This window comes from Prosopis cineraria, unplaced genomic scaffold, assembly GCF_029017545.1.
Source record: "Prosopis cineraria cultivar Desert tree isolate PC_DT_omini unplaced genomic scaffold, ASM2901754v1 PC1, whole genome shotgun sequence".
NCBI lineage: Eukaryota > Viridiplantae > Streptophyta > Magnoliopsida > Fabales > Fabaceae > Prosopis > Prosopis cineraria.
This window is the reverse complement of record NW_026555332.1, coordinates 44,179,064-44,200,857: the sequence shown is the minus strand read 5'-3', so window position 1 is coordinate 44,200,857 and position 21,794 is coordinate 44,179,064. Positions and strand designations below refer to the sequence as shown.

At 35.4% G+C, this 21,794-nt stretch overlaps 3 protein-coding genes across 4 annotated transcripts; 1 reads left to right on the top strand and 2 right to left on the bottom strand.

Annotated features, from left to right (window-relative positions):
• Positions 1-3,806: 3,806 nt before the first annotated feature.
• On the bottom strand, positions 3,807-6,398 carry LOC129305218 (uncharacterized). Its single transcript, XM_054945206.1, has 3 exons — positions 5,231-6,398; positions 4,917-5,109; positions 3,807-4,564 (listed from the first exon to the last, which is right to left on the bottom strand). Exons 1-3 carry the CDS (start codon positions 5,642-5,644, stop codon positions 4,008-4,010), a joined length of 1,164 nt encoding a protein of 387 aa, XP_054801181.1. The 5' UTR covers positions 5,645-6,398; the 3' UTR covers positions 3,807-4,007.
• Positions 6,399-12,426: 6,028 nt separating this feature from the next.
• Positions 12,427-13,846, bottom strand: LOC129293231 (uncharacterized). Its single transcript, XM_054931070.1, has 3 exons — positions 13,380-13,846; positions 13,165-13,281; positions 12,427-12,931 (listed from the first exon to the last, which is right to left on the bottom strand). Exons 1-3 carry the CDS (start codon positions 13,749-13,751, stop codon positions 12,854-12,856), a joined length of 567 nt encoding a protein of 188 aa, XP_054787045.1. The 5' UTR covers positions 13,752-13,846; the 3' UTR covers positions 12,427-12,853.
• A 157-nt stretch (positions 13,847-14,003) lies between these two features.
• Positions 14,004-15,793, top strand: LOC129293238 (histone H2A variant 1-like). Of its 2 annotated transcripts, none has more exons than XM_054931083.1 (3): positions 14,004-14,161; positions 14,624-14,740; positions 15,193-15,793. In XM_054931083.1, exons 2-3 carry the CDS (start codon positions 14,627-14,629, stop codon positions 15,487-15,489), a joined length of 411 nt encoding a protein of 136 aa, XP_054787058.1. In that variant the 5' UTR covers positions 14,004-14,161; positions 14,624-14,626; the 3' UTR covers positions 15,490-15,793. The 2 variants fall into 2 exon arrangements, with proteins under 2 accessions (XP_054787058.1, XP_054787068.1); XM_054931093.1 differs by lacking the exon at positions 14,004-14,161 and adding an exon at positions 14,204-14,405.
• The last annotated feature ends 6,001 nt before the right edge of the window (positions 15,794-21,794 follow it).

The window sequence follows — 21,794 nt, the reverse complement described above, 5'->3', positions numbered from 1 at the left end:
ATAAATATTATTGAATAATTATGATAAACTGAAATAAAAATAATGCTCTATATAAAGCGTTCCCAGACTCTTATTAAATGTAGACTTGTTTGAGTAATTTGATATTCAAACCACAACATTCAATTTGGTTAATTAATTAGTGTAAATGATCACTTTAAAGACGAAAGCAATTTGGATAAAAGGAGAGCAGAATATTTAGTCTTTGATGATTGACAAAATTGGGACAAAACATATCTTTTAGCCAGAAAAGGTAAGTAGGGTTTTTACTTAATGGTTAGCCATATCAATTGTTGGATAAAAAACCGTGCTAAACGACAACTAAATAATTTCGAATATCTCATAAATTCCGAGTATTGAATATCTGTAAAAGAAATGTGCTGTAGAGTCTGCAAGATTTATGCGTGGAAGCTGAGTCCCTTAGGAAATTTAAACTCTAGTTAAGGCGTGCAAGATACAACTTAATGAGCAATTAAGTAAGAAATACCATACTTGACAAAAGATTAGCTATTTGGATAGCACTGGTTTGAGCAATGACTTTGTCTGTTTTGTAAATGGATTTCTAAATCCTTATCAACAGTTTGCTTGCGTAAAAAACAGGTGACAAAAAGTGGGGGGAAAAACTACTGTTGATTGGTCGCTCTGAGTAATACCTCAACTGACTATATATTACAAGGAAAAGGAAAAAGGGGAAGAAATAAACACACGAAAATGAACTCATTTGTTCATCGGTTTACGTTTTGCCAAATTTGGCGATGAGGTGACGCTATTATAAGTAAACGATGCTTAAATCCGGTGGCGATGCTTCCCATCACAACTTGCACATGCAATGATTGTTTTAAACTTTGAAGTGCGATTTAGTAGTTAGTTATATATATAACTCCAGTATATATACATAGTATATTATTTGTAACAAAATATAGAATATTTTTTACTAGTTAATAGTATTAAAAATCTTACTAATATTAAAAAGCAATATTAACTAACTACTTTAAGCTATTTTTTTTATTTTTATAGAGTAATTAAGAATATCGTATGTTTTCAACCAAAATGAAGACTATATAATAAGATGACACTTCGGTATGTTTTAATGTAAAGATGTGAGAGAAATTAGCATTACTGAGATTCATCCAAGATCAATTAGGATTTTAATATATAATAAAATTGTCCTCTCTGTGAATTACAAATAATATCCCATCGTTGTCGGGAGTCGGGACTCATTAATAGTAGTTTTTTCAAAGATTTTTTTTTTTAAATAATGATTACGCAAACACGAACTCAAACTCGATCCTTTGTATATTGAATCTGATCATAGCTCATTTCAATAGAATTAACTCCTATCGAAATTACTATTGCCCCTCGTTTTTAAGCGAACAGACGACCGTGATAAAAGGGTTACATAGTGGCAATCACAAACACATAATCTTGCGAATCGTAGTTTTTAATAAAGTCAATAAAGTTACAGTAAAATCTAAATTTAGGTTGATCTGTTTCTCAAATATATCAGTGAGGAGTGTCTGGGGGCGAGTGCCTGCGCTGTATACAGCAGTTAGTTCATGCTTTTGTCATTTTCCTCACATTGAAATAAAACATTACTAATTCAATTATTTTATTTTATTTTTACTTGACATATCTTAAATAAAATATTTTAAATTTTGTCGCTGCTCAAACGATACAATGTTGACGTAAAAAGGAAAAAAAAACTAAATTATTACTCCTTCGGAACTTCATTATAAGACATCGTTTGAAGCTGACATTAGCTAATTTTTATAAGTGTTGTTTTAATTATATCTTTATTTTATTTATTATTTTTTTAAAAAATGATGTACTGAAATTTTAAATGTAGTTATCATCATTAAGGTTATATAATATATTTAATAAAAGTGTAGTTGAAAAGATATACGATTCTTTAAAAGATTAAAATTTTACCTAATTTTTTTCTATAATCATGAAGTAGTTATATATGCTCTGCATTATGACTCAGAGGAGTATACAACTACTCTCTTCATCATAAATTATAAAAGTTTTAAATGTATTGTATTATCCCAAAATATAATATAATTTAAAAATTTTTATGAATGATATTTTTTAATATTATCTTTTAAATATAAAAATAATTAAAATTATTATAATGTAATGATTAAGTGTGTAGATTTAAAATTATATTAAATAAATATTATTTTAAAAAGTTTATAATTTTTTTTAAAAAATAAGTTTGTAAAATATTGTTCACAAGCTTTATTATTTATTAATATATGTAATTTTAAAATAAAATATTTTATTAAATAAAAATAAATATAAAAATATAATATTAATTTAGAGATAAATAATTATTGTAGGGAGATGCAAAATTTAATTAAAAATGTGAATAACAAAAAAAAAGTAGGGTTAAATTAAGTGGGTAAGATGTCAGCATCCTGAAGTAAATTATAGTTCCGAGAGGAATATCACCAGAGAATATCACCCCCAACAAACTCTATTATTACTTCTCTGACCCCTTTCAGAATGCTTCCTTTTTTCTGATGGAAAAAAATAATTAATCAGTTAATGAATAGTAACTCCTACTGATATCAATATGGTAACTGGACAGACCCTCGTGAACGGTGCCTTCTGCCAATCTCTTCTTTACCGTCAGAGTTTCCACAGATATCTCACAGTTCAATTTCTTTCCACACTCAAAAGTACTGCGACCATATTTTATGGATTCATTAAACATGGATTATTAAATAGAATGAGGTCAGGGGCACTGGGACTAAAAAATAAAAAATAAAAATGGACAGCGACAGAATGCTAAAAAAATTAAATACTAACGACGAAGGCACAGAATTGAGTGCAACTGAATGACTTTAAAAATAAAATAAAACCAGACTAGAATAATGGATGAAAAAGAGATGTGCAATTTCCAACATGCTATGTGGGATTTGTGGACTTGGGGCTAGGCGAGGAAACGACAAAACATGGTTTACATCAGCACACGCACCCCACTCTGTTTGTTTGAAACTGAGGAAAAGATCAGGCGGATAAAACCAAGATCCAAGGGTCGAAATTTAGTAACTGTAGTTCTCACAGCCTCTCATAGAGCATCGGTTTTTTCTCACCAGCCAAAAACTAAGAGCGTAGGGGTGGGTACCATCATCACATAGTGTTTCGACTGAAACGTCGACGGAAATCTCAATTCTCTATTGCCATAATCATGACAACAATAATGATGCGACGGGAGAAGAAATGTTAAGACTTGATCAGGAGATTGCGCTGCTCTCTTTCTTTTCTTTTCTTTGTTTTTTTTTTTTTTGATATGATGATCGCTTGAGCGTATAAAGCAAGACAACTGTCACAGTGATCATTTGAAAAAGAAGAGAGACCCTGTCGTGTTGTAGGAGTAGGACGGTGTTTGAGATGTGGGGAATAAATACGAGATTAGTGGTAGAAGCGACCTGCCAAATTGGTATCTAAAATATTAGATATGCACCGTCACGCAAACAACGAATAATGCTCGTTAATTGCTAATTGTTACTTACACTTGTATCGTATGCTACTAATTTTTAGAGATGCAGTTTTGTGATCTAATACTGCACTGCATCTAGATTCTGGGCAAGGGAAGCCATTGTTACGAATTTTAAAACAGCATTGCTCACCTTTCTTTCCGATCTTTATTTGTCAACTCAATTTTCCTTCTTCTTGAAGAAAAAAATAACAGTAAATCAAGCAAGACCATAAGCCTACGCTATGGACTATATTTGTCTTTAACATATAATTTAAGCCAGGAACTCAGCAAAACCCGTAGTTATAGCTGTAAGCAAAGAATCGAATTATGGGTTTTGCTAATCATATGTCAAGTTTTATTTAATTCATTCATATCAGTAAAGTAAATTCATCCCTTTACATAAAAAAGAGAAGGGATAGAACTGTTACATCTATATCATTTTGAGCTCTCATCTTGGCAAAAAGACGCCGAGAAAAGCCAAAAAAAAAAAAAAAAAAACAAAAACAAAACTTCATGGTTCATGGTTCTAAGGGTTATCCAAGACTGCTGCCAAGCCAGTGACGATCTTAGCCCCTGACTGGATGCTCTTGGGCTTCAGCGCCGGAGGTTTCCAAGCTGTCTCTGCCGTGGCCTTATCGTCTTTCCCAGAACCCTCAGACAAAGAAAACACGGAACCACAACACTCCTCATCATCAGCAGATTTTCCTTCCCTGTTACTCTGCCCAAACTCGCTGCTTCCAATTAAAGGTGGATGCTTTTCCGATGTTTCCTTCATTTCGTGCGACTCAAGCTTAGTGGGTGTGGTTCGCGTGTAAGGAGAGAGCCATTTTGCTTTAACGTATTCGGCTTTCCTCCATGGCGGGATGTGCATGCCCTTCTTCTTCAGACTCTGTTTGGCGGCCTCCGATACGATTCCTATTATGCTCTGCAACCGATCGGACTTGCCCACGTAAATGCAGGGCAGAGTGTGAAGAATCGTCTTGTACGTCTTCGTTGATCGAGCAATTTCAAATTCTGATCTGAAATCAATGTCTATAAGCACCCGCTCGCCCTCGACGATTACATCAATGTATTCATATTCACCTGTAGGATAATATGATATTCAGTAGAATTCTATAAGCTATGTGAAAGACAATTTGTTATTCATTTCACTGAATTTCTTCAATGAACAAGCTGTTTAAAACGCGACTCGTTCCTGGTGAATACCGGAGATTTATGTCACAGTCTCAATCTCAGGATCAAATGATACCCAAGACCAAGAGAAACACTTTTCCCGTCTGAATCGAACTTTCTCCAGTATTAGGTTAACATTCTCCTCCCACCCACCCAAAAATACAAAAGAAAAGAAAAGCAGAATTCGAGTTTCCCGGTAATCAAACACAGCTAAAAATTTTCCAAATTGAAAACGATGACTAGTACTGAAGTGAGAGAGTACCGGCAGGACAGAAGGGAGAATTTTCCCAGCGAGATTTGCAGATTGACGCGTCATATCCGATAGCCAACAACCCATCAATTACAAGCTTTCGGCAAAAATCGTCTTTACGCTTGCAAATCTTATTCTTCTCGACTATCTTAGCAGTGTCCGCTAGCAAATTCCTTTCACACACACTTGCACAAGCCACCAGACCCTATCCAAATTAAATAAGGAAAGCCATTTAAAAATAAAAAAAATTGTTCACAAACATAAACGGTCTCTTTCTTAAAACAAGAAACCAGGTTCTAAATTTAATCTCTAAAGAAACTCGTTACCTTCAGAATTTCAACCGCTTCTGCAGTCAAAGAATAGTTGGAGTCACCAAAACCACCGAATACGTCGGATTCATCGTCAGAGCTGTCATCACCGTTTCCATGGAAGCAGTTGCAGCGGTTTCGTCCACACCTGACGAGAGAGGATTGCTTCTCTTGATTTTCCTCGATGAAATTCTGCACCATCTTCGCCAAACACACCGAACTCGGTTCAAAATCATTGGAATCGTTTAGCACATCTTTAGCCGAATGCAGCTCCTCGCCGCCGACCTTTTCTGCCGCAGAATTTCTCAGAACACCGTGGAACTGGCGCTCAAAGAGTCTCTTCAATCGCGATTTGACGATGGGCTTAGCCTGCTCAGGCCTAGTCCCCTCTGCATGTATCTGAGGATCGATCGGCTGAATTTTCATTGGCATGACTCGAGAGTCTTAGAGTCTCTGAATTCCACTATTCCATTTGCAAACCCCGAACTGAATTTTCAATTACTCGGGAGTCAAATTACACAACTACCAAAAGCTAATCGAATCTCTCAAACACAGTAAAACTACCTCGATTCTCCGCATACTAGTTCAAAATTTTAGGACGAAGAGCTAAACCAAATCATTCACAGAAAATCAACAGGAACCAAAAAAAAAAAAAAATCAATGCACCGCATAGGCAACTCGGGACGCACAAACTAGAACAGTTCCCTTTTAACTTCTCCGATTATTATATAGTTTTAATAGACCTCGGTTTTGCAGGAGATGGCTCGGAATAACTTGAAAACTCTGCCAAGTAAAGTCGCTTTTGCTTAGTTCTTCTACCAAACACGGCAAGAACTCCGAAATAAGCGACGGCATTAAGTCAGGCGAATCCTCAGAAAATCAGGGGAAAAAGCGACGTGAAGGTCCTCCATTTCCGCGAACTCGCCAAAGGTAACGTCCGACGAGTCACCGGACATGGAAACGTGAGCGTCAGTTTTGTCCGGGTGCGGGGATGCTTGTTTGCAAGGCGAAGATAAGGAACCGATCAGCGGGCGTGGAGTATTTGAAGGGAACGAACAGGCGAAGAGTGGGAAAAGCATGAGCAGGCGAAGTGGCCACGGGTGAATCCTACGTGGCAGATTCCAAGACCCAGGGTATGGTAGTACGTGTCGATAGCAGGTGGCGCCACAAAGGCTGTGAGTTGTGACCTGCAATATAGATAACCGAAACTGCCCCTGTCGTACAGGAACACCTGAGGCGTGGGTGATGCGGACGACTTGGGGGGTTCACGATGGGGGCATGGGCTGGAAAGAACGAAAATGGCACGCCCTTTTTGGGGGTTTTAAGCCCGAGGTGTGGTTCGTGTGACTAGAATGCCCGGTCGTTAGGGAAGAGGAATCCGGAAGCAGGAGGGCAAATGGGTCAAGTTGCAGCGTCCAGAGCGGGAAGATAACGTGCAATGCACAGTCTAGTTACATTGGAAATGATGGGGGTGTTTGAAGACGGAAGAGAAGAAACGGTGGTTAGATAAGGGGCTGGTTAGACGAAAATGCCCCTGGGGACACAGGACATCGTCCGGTTGGTTGGTTCAGTGTCTTTGTCATGTCTAACAGTTTAAGAATCTTGCGGAATGATGTTGGGGAGGTTGAAAAATTGATACACCTTGAAGTGAAAGTTGCATGAGGAGGGGAAGGGGGTTGTCACGATTGTAAATAGGGTGAAAGGAGGAGGATAAAAATGGAAATGAGATAAGTGGTGGTGGGGCCACGCAGATATGGGATAAGTGCGGGTAGGGGAGGGGATGGCAGGGGCTTTCGCACTTGTAGTTGGCAGTTTGCAAAGTGGATATTGTGTGAAATTTTGGGTACCGAACCGGAGGTGGGGTCCCTGCTACTCGAGAGCGCGGAGCTATTCTTGGAAACTAATCCACTTCGCTTTTCCCAAAGTAGTTCTTTTTCCGATTTATGAAAATTAAGGGAGGAAACGTTCAAAACTATTGCCCGTTCAGTTTTGCCCTTTGAGCCTCCCTCAAACTCAGATCATGCGATGGTGCCACGAGTGTCGAGTGCCAACCAAATACCTTGTCCTCGCCCGTTCGATTACTTGGTTCGGGAGGTTGGAAAAAAAAAAAAAATGCTCCCCCCGATATGGGCCCTGCTCCAACGTCCTGTCTTTCAGTTTGATGGGGTGACCCAGAGTCATCGTCTCGGGGTCGCACATCCGTGAGCAGTGATATTACTTTTTTAAACCAGAATTTAACTGGAAAAAAAATACAAAACTAGAGGATGAAGGTATAAATGTGATTATCCATATTTTTCACTCGATTTATTTATTATAAATTAATATAGAATATGATATTTATATGATTTTCCCCCCAAAAAAGATAAAGTAATGCAATTTATATAACGTGAAGGTAAACTAGAAGACATATTTACTGGTGTAGTATAAGGTGTAAAGTATAGTGTGAGCGGAAGAAAATAGGGAGGATTAGGACGCAGGGAGAAAGGCAGTGAGGCTTGGGAGAGGTTGATGGGGGTGAATAAAGGAGAGGGCCCCACGGGGGGCAGTCGTATTGGAGGAGGAGCCCACGGCAAAGAATGTGAGGCCCAAAACAAATAATCGAGGCCCATGCTTATGGTCCAATTCTCTCCACACACAAACGGAGGTCGCCAAGTCCTGACAAAAACAGCGCACGCGGTCGTTCATTCATGTCGCCTCCATGAGTCTATCTTGTCTGACCCACAGTTGAAGAAAGATACTATTGAATGAAAATATATGGCAAAATCGAATTAGCCATTGAAATGGTAGTTGTAGCATTACATCTTTCTGGTCCATCCTTTGCTTCTTCCAATTATAGGGGTCTTTATCCTCAACCTCACGCAGTCACGCTCCCTTACATGACCACGCCAATATGCCCATCAACTCACTCTTCTTTACTTTTACAGATGCTCGTGTTAACAGTTCAAATGGCAAAAAAATTAAAAAAAAATAAATAGTACGATCACAGTGCCCACTCGCAGTTGATAATTATTACTTGTTAATTTTAATACCTCTTGACCTCTATTGCTTTTAATGGGCCTTCTTCTCTGTTGACTTATTGATGGGTCCGGATCTTCTCATAATTCTCTCCTTTTTTTCTCCCTTCTCATCTCACCTAGATCGAATGGTCCAAATTTAATTATTTTTTTACCAAAAAATTTAATTGTTTTATGAAATAATTATTATATGAAAAAATAAATTCAAAAAGTTAAAAGTTTAACATGCACAGTTCATATATCATTGTTAAATCTTTTCATTTTTTTATTTTAATACAAGTTAAATTTTAATAGTTTAAAATTATTTATTTATTTTATTGAGTAATATTTGGTTAAATTAGCCTATTTTGTAGTCTCAAGTTTAAATTTTTAAAATATAAAGCCTCGTTAAATAAATATGATAAAAGTATTTTTAAAATATTTATAAAGCCATTTTTAATAATAACAATCACATATAGCAGGATTCCGATTAGTCTGTACCTTACCTGATCATCGAAGCGTGGAGATAAGATGACGAAAAGAAGGTGGGGAAAAATTTGCCCTGGAGGGACTCAGCGGGGATCTGCTTGGCTTATTAATTGTGGCAGTTACGTCGTGATTAAGATGACTGAATTAATGTAGAGGGCCCGGCGATATCCTCGTGGGCGGACCCGGTGGGCCGGTGGCGACAAAGATATAACAATATCGGGACAATAGGCGGATAAATAGCATATCAAGACCTATGAGCCCTACAGACATCAACTCATTCACTGATTTTTTTCCTCTTCATCCAGCTGGCAACAGCCCACTTGGTTTAATCTCCATCCATTTCTCCTAATCTCTTTAACCCTTTCCCCCATCATTCTCCTTAACATCGCTTTTGTATAGTTCTAGGATCATACTCTTAACATCCATACCCTTATCTTCACGAACTTTACTTATAAAAATGAGAGGGTTAATCGTGAAGCCAATCTATATAGTAACTTATGGTATCGATAGAGAAATTTGAAGAAAATCTAGACATATTAGTTATTCTTTTTTTAAAAAAAAAAAATTAACATAAGTGCGCTGCAACCTTAAAAGAGAGGGATAGGAGAAATGAAAAGGAGTGCTCTAGCCAATGGGCTTGCATCTTCCAAAATGTGTTAGTTCATTACGATATAGGACCTCTTTAGATACATGTTCAGAATCAACTTTAGGTCCAAAATTATGATTTTAAAAAATTTTATCCAAACACGTTCAATTTTTTCAAATTTCATTTGTCTTGTAAAACTCCCTTTAATATAAGTTTTTTTTTCCACTTGAAAATCAATTCTTAGCATTTGACCGTTTTTTTATTTGTTCCCTTATATTTATAATTGAATCTGAATAATTATCCAAATATTCAATTATCAAAATCAATTTTTGAAAATATTATCTAAACATCATCATGTGTTGTTAATCAATTTTTTCTATGATTAATTTTTACCCATGGAAACCCAAACACACTCACAGTGAACTAGAGATTGAATTTTTCGTTAGAAGAAATACCTACATGTAATGTGAGGTATGAATGTGTTTCAAACATAGTTGTTACTGGTTAAGAGACATCTACAAACAACAATAAAAAAGATACTTCATAGAGAATTTAGACGTGCCTCATCCGGGGAAAGGCAACAGGAACATTTGACGCATTTTTCGCTCCATCGATGGCAACAAGAGAAAGAGTTGGGAACTGATGTTAGGCGATATCAAAGATCAACTAATAAAAGCGATGGGGACTTATAACTGACTTTCTTGTGTTTCTAATATACTTTTGAAAGGATGTTCCAAATATAACACATCACAGTAATGACTAGTGAGTGCACAGCGTGGCTTGTTAGCTGAAATCTTATTTTTACTTTTTTTTTTTTTTAAGGCGAAACAATAGATAATTGTCGAAAAGGTCTTAGATCCACTGAAGGTTCTGGACCACCGTTTTGAAATTTATCAGGTTATTGTGTGCGCAGTATGCTCAAGCAGAGATAAGCCTTAACATCATGTAAAGTAGAAAATAAGAGCCGGTTTAAGGAGCTAATCTTATAGGTTTTATTTAAATAAATATTCAAGCTTTAAAAATTATTTTTTTTTAAAAAAATTGGATTTGAAGGCCTGACCTTATAAAAAAGAGCTTGAACCTGAGCAGCCTTTTAAACCTTGATAAGCTTGATTATTACACACACATATATTAATTACATAATTTAATTAATATTTATTATAGATGATGAAGAAGAAGTTGTAAAGGTAATTGACATTAAATTTTCACTTCTATCTCTAACAAGTACACTTACATTCGAGGGATCTAATATTTTATTTGTAAATGAAGAGGATTTGAATTTTCATTGATGAATGTGTATTGTTTATATTTTTAAATATATTGTTTAATTTTTAAAATATTCTGTGAATTTTAATTTTTTTAGTTTCAGAATATTTTTATTAATTTATAATATTTAATTTTATTTAAATTTTTTTATTTTTTTAATAGGTTTCCGGATCAGACCTTAAATCTTTTATATAAAGGCCAAATGTAAAAAATAAATTAAAAATAAATAATTTTAAGTACCAAACCCATAAAGATCAGCCCTTGAGAACCCCTCAGGTATCACCTCAAGTGCTGTGAAAGATAAATAATAAAAATAAATAAACACGCGGACATTTGGCGGGACAACCTTTGAACTAAACTGTTCCTTGAGCACACGTCATGGGTCCTAGCCTGCCATCATTGTCAAAATTGTCGATTGTGCTGGTTTTCGGATTTTTCTTTTTCCAAATGAATGCTGGTTTTGGATTCTGGCGTCTGGACTCTGGACGAGTGATGCAAATGCACTCACAGTCGGTCAGTCGGTGGTTATTGTATTTGTTTTCTGTTTCAGATTCCAGTTCTAGGCACCTTTTTATTATTTTCTCTCTATTCCTGTTCACTTGTCAGTTTCTGAATGTTAAATCTATTTTCTCTAATTCTTCAGCTTAATTATTACATTTTCATCTTTTAAATTAAATTAATTAAATTTTTATCTAAATCACGTTAAAATCTACTTTACAGAGATGAATAGAGTTTAAATAGCTCAAGCTTTTTAAAAATTCTTTTACAGCATGAAACCATTTTGACAAGACAAAAATACTCGACCCTGGTTCGCATCACAGCTTGGGCTTTTCGGAGGTCCGTTATACGTCGACGCATACTGCGATTTTCGGCTCGAGCTACATGAAACATGAAAATATAAGAAGGATTAAGGTTGTGGGCAGTAAAAGAAGTGGCGATGGATTTTAGCAAAAGCGGACCACCACTATAAGATCTTTCATGTCTTGAAGGAAGTGCCAAAAACACAGTGAAGATATGGGCCCCCAAAATATTAAATTGTTTCATAGCACCTATGGTCCAATTGATTTTCATTCAAATCCTTTATGTCACACGTCAGTGCCCATTTGGTTTAAATAATCCCAGAGAAAGTAATGGAATTTAGTAGCAGAGAATGTTGTGTAATGGAATGACAATTATAGAATATTTGTTCGGCATATGCCATTAAGGAATCGTATAATTTTTTTTTTTAACCAAAAGGGAATCATGGAATGAAATTTGTATATTATCTAGGAAAAATTAAAAATAAACGTGAAATGATATTTTTACTCATTCATTGTAAGGCAAAAATAGAGGGTGAAAGATATCCAAATATTTATTTATCAAGGGTATAGATGTCCAAATATTGATTCATGGGAGCATGAATACGGATAACACACCTAAAGTTATATAACGGGGATTACATAATCTGTTATGCACCGGCCAACATTAGATTACCTAAATGTGCCAATCAAATTCCATGAATCAGTAAAATGTCTCGGTGTTGCTTGTAATCCTAATTCATGCAATTGAATTAAACATGTCATTTTTTTGGGTGTCAAATGTGTGCTGGGGAAGGAAAATGAGGAATGAAAGAGATCTGATTCGAAGTTGAACTTCACTTGTTGATACTTTGACGTTGAATTGAAGCAACAATAGAAAGATTATTAACTCTTTAAAATATCAGCTGTACTGTCACTTAAAATATCAGCTGTACTATCACCACTTCCAGAATCAACTATTGCATTGAAGTACTCTTGCGTCATTTACGAATCACATCAATAACCAATAAACGAGTAAAAATCAGTAATAGAATACAGTATTTCCTAATATAACTTGATTGATGCGATAAAACCCTTAAAATCTCCGGTACGAAATTCATTTGTTAGTATGATTGATAAAGTGCAGAGAAGGCATCTACTTGATAAATGCTATCAGCAAGAGTTTAAAAAAGCAGGGCACCAAGGCAAGATGGGTCACAACTCACAACAAAGGTTCGTGAGAAAAGCCCGTAGCGGGTTATTTGAGATAGCCGAATATGGGTCTCTAAATGCCGTCGATGATGTGTGTTTTGTTTCAGAAGTACGGCATCTTATCACATTAGAAGCAATTTGATCTCTGGCGTTTTATGTTATGACTTGATGATTTCTCATATCAAGTTAATCAATACTCTTCCACTTTGTACTATATTGACACGATTTCACAAAACATAAGAAAGTGAAGAACTGAAGAGAAGGTGTCGATCAGGTGGGCAGCAAAGCGATCGAATGAGCGGATCCTGAGACCCCATCTCTATGAGTACCCATCCCTCCTGTCTTGTTCCTCAGCTTCCTTGTTAGCAGCTTGAACGGACTTGAACCACAAAAATCCCTGTTTTCAACATCAACTTCAATTAGCTGGCTCATTCTCAACTAATGGTCTCCACATTTAAAAATAAAATCACCAATTTACAATTCGTTTTGAATTCAACCCAGCAGTGGCCAGATTAAGTTGAGAGTGATGATTTGATAAAAAGAATTAGCCAAGTCTCTAATTAATCAATAAATTAATGAAATATATAAGAGAGAGATAATTATGATCAAGTAAATTATTAAAGTACTCACCGAGAAGGGAATGCCAGTAAATGCAAAGAATCCAAGCAAGGGAGCATAAAATATACTGTCGGAGCTCAGAACTCCGAAAACTGGCCTTTGGTTCACGTACTCGAATATGGAACCAATCTGCCATAAGATATCAAGCAAATTAACCAACGAGAACCACATAACAAAGGAAAAGGACAAGGACGGAAAGACATATGCTACTAAATGCAAAAGCTTACGGCGGCAATGGCGGTAATAGCAGACGCGAGTAAATAAACATAGAAGGGGATGACAAACGCTTGCTGGGAAGCATTATTGTTGGCTTCGTCCCGAGCCCAAGGTGGAGGTTCATCTGAATCTGGTTTAGCCCACGAAGGGATTGTTTCTTCTGACTTGCTTGAATCTGCAGAGCCTCGGGTCACACTCACCACCACAATTCTATTCGACGATTCCTTCTCCCCAAACACACGACGGTTCTGAATTCTAGTTCCCAAAAATATCTTTTGTCGAGGAACACCCAACAACGTTGTGTGTTGGGATGATAAACATTGTGTTCCACAACTAGAAGCGCTGATTATACTTGAATTCGGAGAAAATAAAGTCCTAGTCATGGCTTCCAATCAGCTCTTACCTACTGGGATAATTGTTTGCCACTCTTCATTTTCCGTGGGAGTGAAGAGAACTGAAAGTTCGCGGCTTCAGGAAGCTGTGCAGCCAATCAAAACCTTATCCTTAAATTTGGGCTTTAGGAGCAGTGTAAACCCATTTGGAAGATGGGCCTGATGGGCCCGCGTTGCTTGGTTTCACACGTTTTCGAAATTGGAATCGGAAAATGGGGAAAATTTTTCCCACGCAAGATTGACCGCCATTTCCATTGATTTGGTGGATTCAAAACATTTGAATCATATTAGGCCATTAGCATCTGTCCCGTCCATCCCCATCTGGCATTTGGCGTCCTATTGCTATCGACTGCCCAACCGCTCTTCTCGCTTCTTTGGCTTTTGGCTCTCTTTACTATCAGGTAATTTCTCTTCCGGCATGGGACCTCTTGTTTCAGGCCATGATGTTCGAGATTTCATTTTGATGCTCGCTTTTAAGATTCTTTTCTCTCTGTCATGTGGATTTGAAGTTGGAACTGCATTTCTTCATCTGTTTCTGGCATCAAGATTTCTCCTTTGGTCTCACAAAAATGTTAAACTAGACCCCCAATTCCTCGCTTCTTTTTTCCTCATCGACCTTCTTTGTGTTCGATCTCTCTATCATAGGTGCTGAACTACTCCTGGTTATGTCCAAACGCGTCATACAAACTATCTATCTAACTGTCTTTCTTGTTTTGTTCCGGATTTCCCCGAAATGTCTTTGCCATGTTCTGAGGAAGAAATTGACGTTTTCTTTTGTTCATCTGTTTGTTCTATTCTATAGATCTGTATGTGTTCCCCTCGTTTCGATTTATGAAATACTTAATCATGCGTTCAATATTTAGAAAATGGCGGGAAAAGGAGGGAAGGGACTTTTGGCTGCAAAAACCACGACTGCTAACAAGGACAAAGATAAGGATAAGAAAAGGCCTGTTTCGAGGTCATCCCGTGCCGGAATCCAGGTAAGCCACCACCTCTTCGGCTGATGTTACCAACTTATTCACGTTAGCTGGAATTTTTGGATACTTTTAACTGTTTGTCCTTGGCTTTAAGCGCATTGTCCTATTTCGCTGGCCTGCACTCTTTCTTGTTATTATCTTCGTAAGATATTATGGAATTCATGGATTTGTCCCACCTCTGCTTTTTTGTTAGTTATTTTTCTTGCCACAATAAAGTACTATATTCGACTGTTTCTTCGTTTGAGTAAAAAATTAAGACCATAAAAGATAAGTTATGAGGTACACAATGCTAGTAAAACAATGAAACAACATTTGTTTTTTAGTTCGGGGGGGGGGGGGGGCAAATTTCTTAGCTTCCGTCTGGGTTACTTATTTCCAGCAAATTTTTTTTTTCGGATTTTCTCTTGTTTACTAGTTTTATCTGATTCCATGCATATTTGGGTGGCATGGCGTAGTTTCCTGTGGGTCGTATCCATAGACAGCTGAAACAAAGGATCCAAGCGAATGGGCGTGTTGGGGCAACAGCTGCAGTTTACTTGGCCTCCATTCTTGAATACCTGACAGCTGAGGTTCTTGAGCTTGCTGGAAATGCAAGCAAAGATCTGAAAGTGAAGAGGATCACACCCAGGCATCTGCAGCTTGCTATCAGAGGAGACGAGGAACTTGATACCCTTATTAAGGGCACCATTGCTGGTGGGGGTGTCATCCCTCATATTCACAAGTCCCTCATCAACAAGACCTCCAAAGAATGACCAGCTTTCCCTCTGAATTCTCAGTTCGTATGGCCTGTCTTCTCATCAAGTTGACTTTATCATAGTTAGTGGTAGCGTAGGCTGTTTAATTTAATCCTTGGTTTAGAATTCAAGTGTTAGTGTGTAAATGGTCTTGGTGAATGGTGATGTTCTGTCTTTTAACTAGAGTTGTAATTGTAATGCAGTTGGTGGATGGTTTCATAGACGTTTATTCCAGCCTTTTGCGATTCTGTAACGAATTCTGCTAATGCTTATCATGGTTGTATTCATTTGGCGGTTTACTAGTGTTTGTTGCCATGATCTATTCCGTGTCTTAACAATTTCTTGGTGTTGTTATTCGTCTAAAATGGGGGACAGGGTTCTGATATGCACGGACCGTCAGTTTGATGAAAATTAAAATTTTCTTAGTTTTGGAGGGACATCATGGGGGTCCTATTTTAAAGTATTAAACATTCTATCAAAATGTGATTGATCCTCCATTTGGTGATTTGTAGTAACGAATATCGTTTTTTAGAATGTGTTTTATACTAGGGATATGAAGGAGCAATTAAAATTTTTTTTGTTTTAGTTTATTTTATGAAAAAATTACATTTTTTTGAAAAAAATTATTTTGTGAGTTTTTATTATATTTATTTAAACTTTAAAAATAATTAGAATATAAAAAAGTAGACTACTAATTATTTTAAGAAATTATTTTGAGTGATTTTTAAAAATAATTTAATGTGATAAATGAGAGAGAGTGCGACAAGATATATAAATATATAATAATTTTTTAAAACAATATAATAATAAATTATTTTTATAAAACAACAATTAAGAAAGATATTATAAAGTTTAAAAATAATTAATTAATAATTACTTTTTATTATTGCAATCAAATATAAAATGATGTTTGTTTTTTATAAATTTTTTATAAAATCTTTAAATTATTTAAAAATTATTTATTTTTTAATTTTAAATAAACAGGCTTTTAATGGATAAAAGTTATTATCTTAGTTTGCAGGCAATGGTCAAAATTCACTAAGCCTGTTATTTTTTATTATTATGTTTTGTTTTTGCTGGAAGGATCCACCTAGTTGAGGTTGAGATTTTTTTTTAAAATGGAATTAAAAAACTGCCCACCATGCTATTAGACGCGCCTCAAAAATAATTAATTAGAGAACAAGATGAATGAATGTGAAAGTTCATCCTCAGAATAGATAAGCTTATCATACCACTACAGGTGTTACCTAACAAATGAAATTAGGTAGCTAGGTCAGTAAGTTTTTCTTATTGCGGTCTTATCTTGAATATCTCCAATTTAATCATTATCGAGGAATTTTAGAATTTCACTTCCAAATTTAAGAACTTTTTACTGGGAATAATCATTTGATTAGTCAAGGTTGGCCTAGGTTTGGTTTCTTTTCTAAAAATGCCACCATAACCATAAGAGAAAGATAACGTAAAAGAGGCAAGGGAAAATTACAGAGTATCAGTTACGTCAGACAACTTCAATTCTTTTTCATAAAATTGACTTGAAAATAAAATACCATCAAAATATTTAAATGATGAATATATATAATAAAATGTGATAATTATTTTTTAATTTAAAGGATTTATTTGACATTTTGATTATCTATGAAATGACATATTTGCTCATAGAATTTAAAATGAAAATAAATTGAAATCGAATTTGACATTTGGACCCGTCGGACGCTTTGCCTCTCACCAACGTGGCGGGTAGCCGTTCTTCGATAACTTCTCGGCATCGCCGTCGTTGCTACCACAGTGGGTTCTGTTTTGTGTGCTCTGCTCTTCAGTCTTCAATTCTTCATTCAGGTGCCTTTCGATTATTCTCTTATTTAGATATTTATTTGCGTTTGATCTTCGAGCCTGAAGCCGTTCTTCAACATCAAGCTAAGAACGATGAGTAATTAATAGCCTAGAATGCTGACGACAGAAGCCATGGTGGGGAGCGGCCGGACGTGGAAGGGAGAGGGATGAGTTCCGAAGGCCTGGATCTGAAGAAGCCGTGTCAAGCTGGGTTGATAAAAGCGGTCATGGAGTGTTGAGACGTGAAGAAGTTAGGAGCTATGTTCATAATGATCAAGATAGGGATTATAATATGAAGTTATGAACTCTATGAATTTCAACGCGGACGGAGGTTCGCTAGTGTAGAATAGAGATAAGCAAGACCTGACAATTTTTGTCACAGATCCAAGAGATTAAGGTAGCAGAATTCTTGGATCAGAGGAGCTAAGGTTTCAAGAAAACTTTCAGGAAGATGGTGAGATATTGGAGGGGTTTATGTACACTGATAAGTGATAAAAATGAGATGCTTCGTCCATGGTTCCAAGATCGGGAAGTTATATTTGGACCTGAAAGGAGTGTCAGGACCGAGATTCATCACCCTCGACGTCTGAACCTGCTCCATGCATCTCACCGGACAATTGGCTCTTGTGATTTTTTCTTTTAAATTTTTCAGGGATAAAATAATATTTTCATATTGAAATTAATTGACAGTTTAGCTTAAGAGACTAAAAAATAATTATTATATTTTGTGATATTTAATTATCATTTGATGTTTTAAAAGTTTTTTTTTTCATTTTCTCGTGATTTTAACATAAGGAACGTTCAAATTATGAAATTATGCATTTTTTTGTTTTTTTTTCCTTTCAAAATCTATGCTCTCATTCTCTTAAACCAAAAGATAAAATAAAAAAGTATCAGTAATCTTAAATTTATAATTTTCAACATCAAATAAATAATAGTAAAAAAATTAATTTTTGTGTAGAAAATTAATATAATTTTTAAATATATTAATATAATATTTTAATTTAATAAGCTTTAATATACTTTCATTATAAAATAAATTGTATAATTTATAATGAATTTAGACTTAAATCAGACAGTCGAATCATCACTCGACATGAGAACCGATTTAGTGGTTGAGCCATTTTGACATAATAAGAATCGACAGTTATTTTAGCCAATCATTGTTAAAAAAATCTAGAATCAGAATGATTTTTTGAAAATCGGGCAGTTTATTCATAATGAGATGTATTTTAAGACAAAAATATCCATACCATACTGTTTGCACTTAAATTGTGAACATAGAGGCCTTAGCCCAACTCAGCTTAATTAACTTTAAAATAATTATATAAAAAAAGAATATTTATGAAGTCTTAGCCATTAAGTTAAGATCATCACTCATGATGAGTGAATATGATAGAATAAGTGCTTTTTAAATTCAAGAAAACTGACGATCATGGGGCTTGGGCACCAAGCTAGGATCATCTATAAATAGAGAAGCTCTCTCTCAACAATCGGAATTAACATCAACAAACTACCAGTCTCAGACTCTGCATCTGTTACTTTATTTTTCTTTTTATCATGTAGCTTTAGTCTTTATTTTTCGTTGTATGGCCGGCATAGTCCACCACTCTTTTTCTTTAATTAATGTATCTTTGCTTATTTGCATCTACATTAATTGTTTTCACTTCGCGTTCTCACATCTAGGTGAACTGTGATAAGGGAGCCCATGTTCTCCGTGTTTGATTAGAAGTCAGGTTCTTCCATCCCTTTGAGACCCTGCATCTCTGGCATGCCTTGTGACACCACGCATTAATTGTTTGTTTTTTTACGAACAATTTTTGGCACGCCCAGTAGGACTCGTGTAAAAGAAATGCCTAGGACACATAAGGATTAATATGTTGTTGGAAATAATAACCTGAGTCTTATGATTCAAAGAATGTGGCTGCATGCGCAGAACGTGAAATACAAGCTAACGAGAGACAAAAAGCTTTATTGCAAACTCTGAAGGAGGGGTTAAGGAACATTCCTGCTATGCTGTCTAGATCGTCACAGGAGCAAGTTCCAATTGGCTCGCAGTTTCAGAGAATAGGTGGACTCAGGCGGCAGTCTCCTAAAGTGCCCTTTGACTAAAAGATTAATAATGATGACCATTATAACATCCCTTAAAAGATAAATGGCAGGTCTAATTTAATAGCAGGCTCGTTCGGCTAGAAGGGTAGAAGCCATCGGGACCAGCACCATCGGAGCCGAAGCCATTGGGGCCAGCACCAAAGGGCCCGGAGCCACATAGGTCGAAGCCATCGGGGCTAACACCATTGGGGCCGAAGCCATTGGGCTAGTACTAGAGGGGCCGGAGCCACAAGGGCCGAAGTCATTAGAGCCAGCACTATTGGGGCCGGAGCCATTGGGGCTAGCACCAGAGGGACCACAGCTGTAACATCCCAATTTAAATTTTAATAGTTAATTTGGGTTAATAGAAATTTAAAAAAAAATAATATTTAGAGGTAAGAAAATAAGTAAGAGATGATTATTAAATCTAACTTAGGATATAATTCTAAAAAAAAATTAAAAAAAAATTAATTTAAAAAAATAATAATTAAAAAAAATTAAAAAAATATTATTAAATTATTATTATAATAAAAAAGGGAAAAACGTATTAAAAAAAAGGGGGAAGAAGAAGAAGAAGAACCCGCGTGCCATCATTATATATATATTATAATAATAATAAAAAAGGGAGAGAGGAGAGAAGAAATAATAAAAAAAAGATGTGGGACCCACTGAATTTTTATAAAACTCACCCGTTTCCTTTCATTTCTTCAATTCTTTTCCTGTGCGCGAGCTGAGGCGGAGAGAAACGAGTCGCCGGTGCAAAATATCTAAATTTTTAAGGTAAGAGTTTTTAATAGGATATTTAGGGTGTGATTTTAAGCTTTTCAAGACTAAGTAAGTGTTCTAAAATTTTTTCTTAGTCATCCTTCTTCTTTGGTTTCTGAGTTTGTAGTGGTAGAAAATTTAAGATCTGGAAGAGGGATGAATTTATGTTGAATAAATATGATTTTTGAGGTTGTCAGTAGTATAATAAATGTTCTAGAGTATAAATTTATTGATGATCTTTGAATCTGTGGCTTATGGATCAAATTCTAAACTAGATCTGAAAATATATGTTGATTTATTGAGGTTTAGATGATTATTTGGGACGAGAAATGAATTATTATGGTTATAGGATTATGATTCTAAGCTAGAGACTCAATTTTTAATTTTTGAGTATTTTAGGTACGAATTTATGAAATAAAAAGAAAATTTTGATAATAAAAATTAGTTTAGAAGTTGATTTTTAGATTATTAATGTTTATTGATAATTAAAAGAGGAGTTAAAAATTTTACTTAATAGTATTAACTATAGATTTGTATTAAGATTGAGATTAGGAATTATGTTATATTTTTAATTCTATTATTAGAATTATTTTATTAGTTTTAAAAAATTGAAACTAATATTTATAAATAATATGTTATTTGTAGATTGTATTACTGGTGAAGATTGTGGTGAGAGAGAAATTTTAAGGAATAATTTATTGAAAAAGCCACGAGGTAACCATGCTTTTAATTTGTGATTAGTGTTACTTCATGTTAATTGGGTGATTATTGAGAAAATTATGAATTTTTGTAATATTGTATAATTGTGCAATATTATTATGAATTTGTTTAATTATTGTGGGAGGTGTTGGGAGACTTGCTATTATTGTTGTATTTATGTGCCACGTGGTACGCCCCTATTGGAGCTCAATAGGTGGCTTGTAAGGGCTCGGGCTAATCTACCTTTGGCCGGGTAATTTAGCACCGAGTGAGGGCTACGGCTCGAGGTTAATGGAGGGATATAATGATGGTTGTTTGTGTATATTGTAATATTTCTTATATTTGTTGGAATTATATTATTTTTAATTCTCACTTAGTAAGCACACACTTAACTGTTTGTATACACTATCATAAATTGGTTTTGGTTACTGGGACTTTTGAGTCTCATTATGTGGTTAACAATTTTCAGGAGAAGAGCCACGAGTGACACGTGGAGGAGTCCCAGAGGCTTAGTGGTATAGATCCACTGTCTCTTTTGGGTATTTAATTTATGATTTATAATGTGTTATATTGCCAATATTAGGGCTTTTTGTTTATTGTCAATTATATGAATATATAAATGTAATCATGCCTTTCAAACTATTTCTATTTTTGGTACAATTTGGATGACTGTAATTTTAATATTAGGTTTACTTTGAATTGATTAAAATGGCATGATTATAAGGCCAAATAACTGGCTTGTGTTGAAAATTGACTAAATTACTTATTTTACTTTTTGGGAGTATAAGGATGGACAAATGTGATTTAGTTTACTTGTTGGGAGTATAAGGATGGACAAATGTGATTTAGCCTAATGGCATGTGGGAGGTAAAAATTTATCTGAAATGTTATAGTGTGTGAGTTGAAGCCAATTATAAAGTATTTTATATTGAAATTAT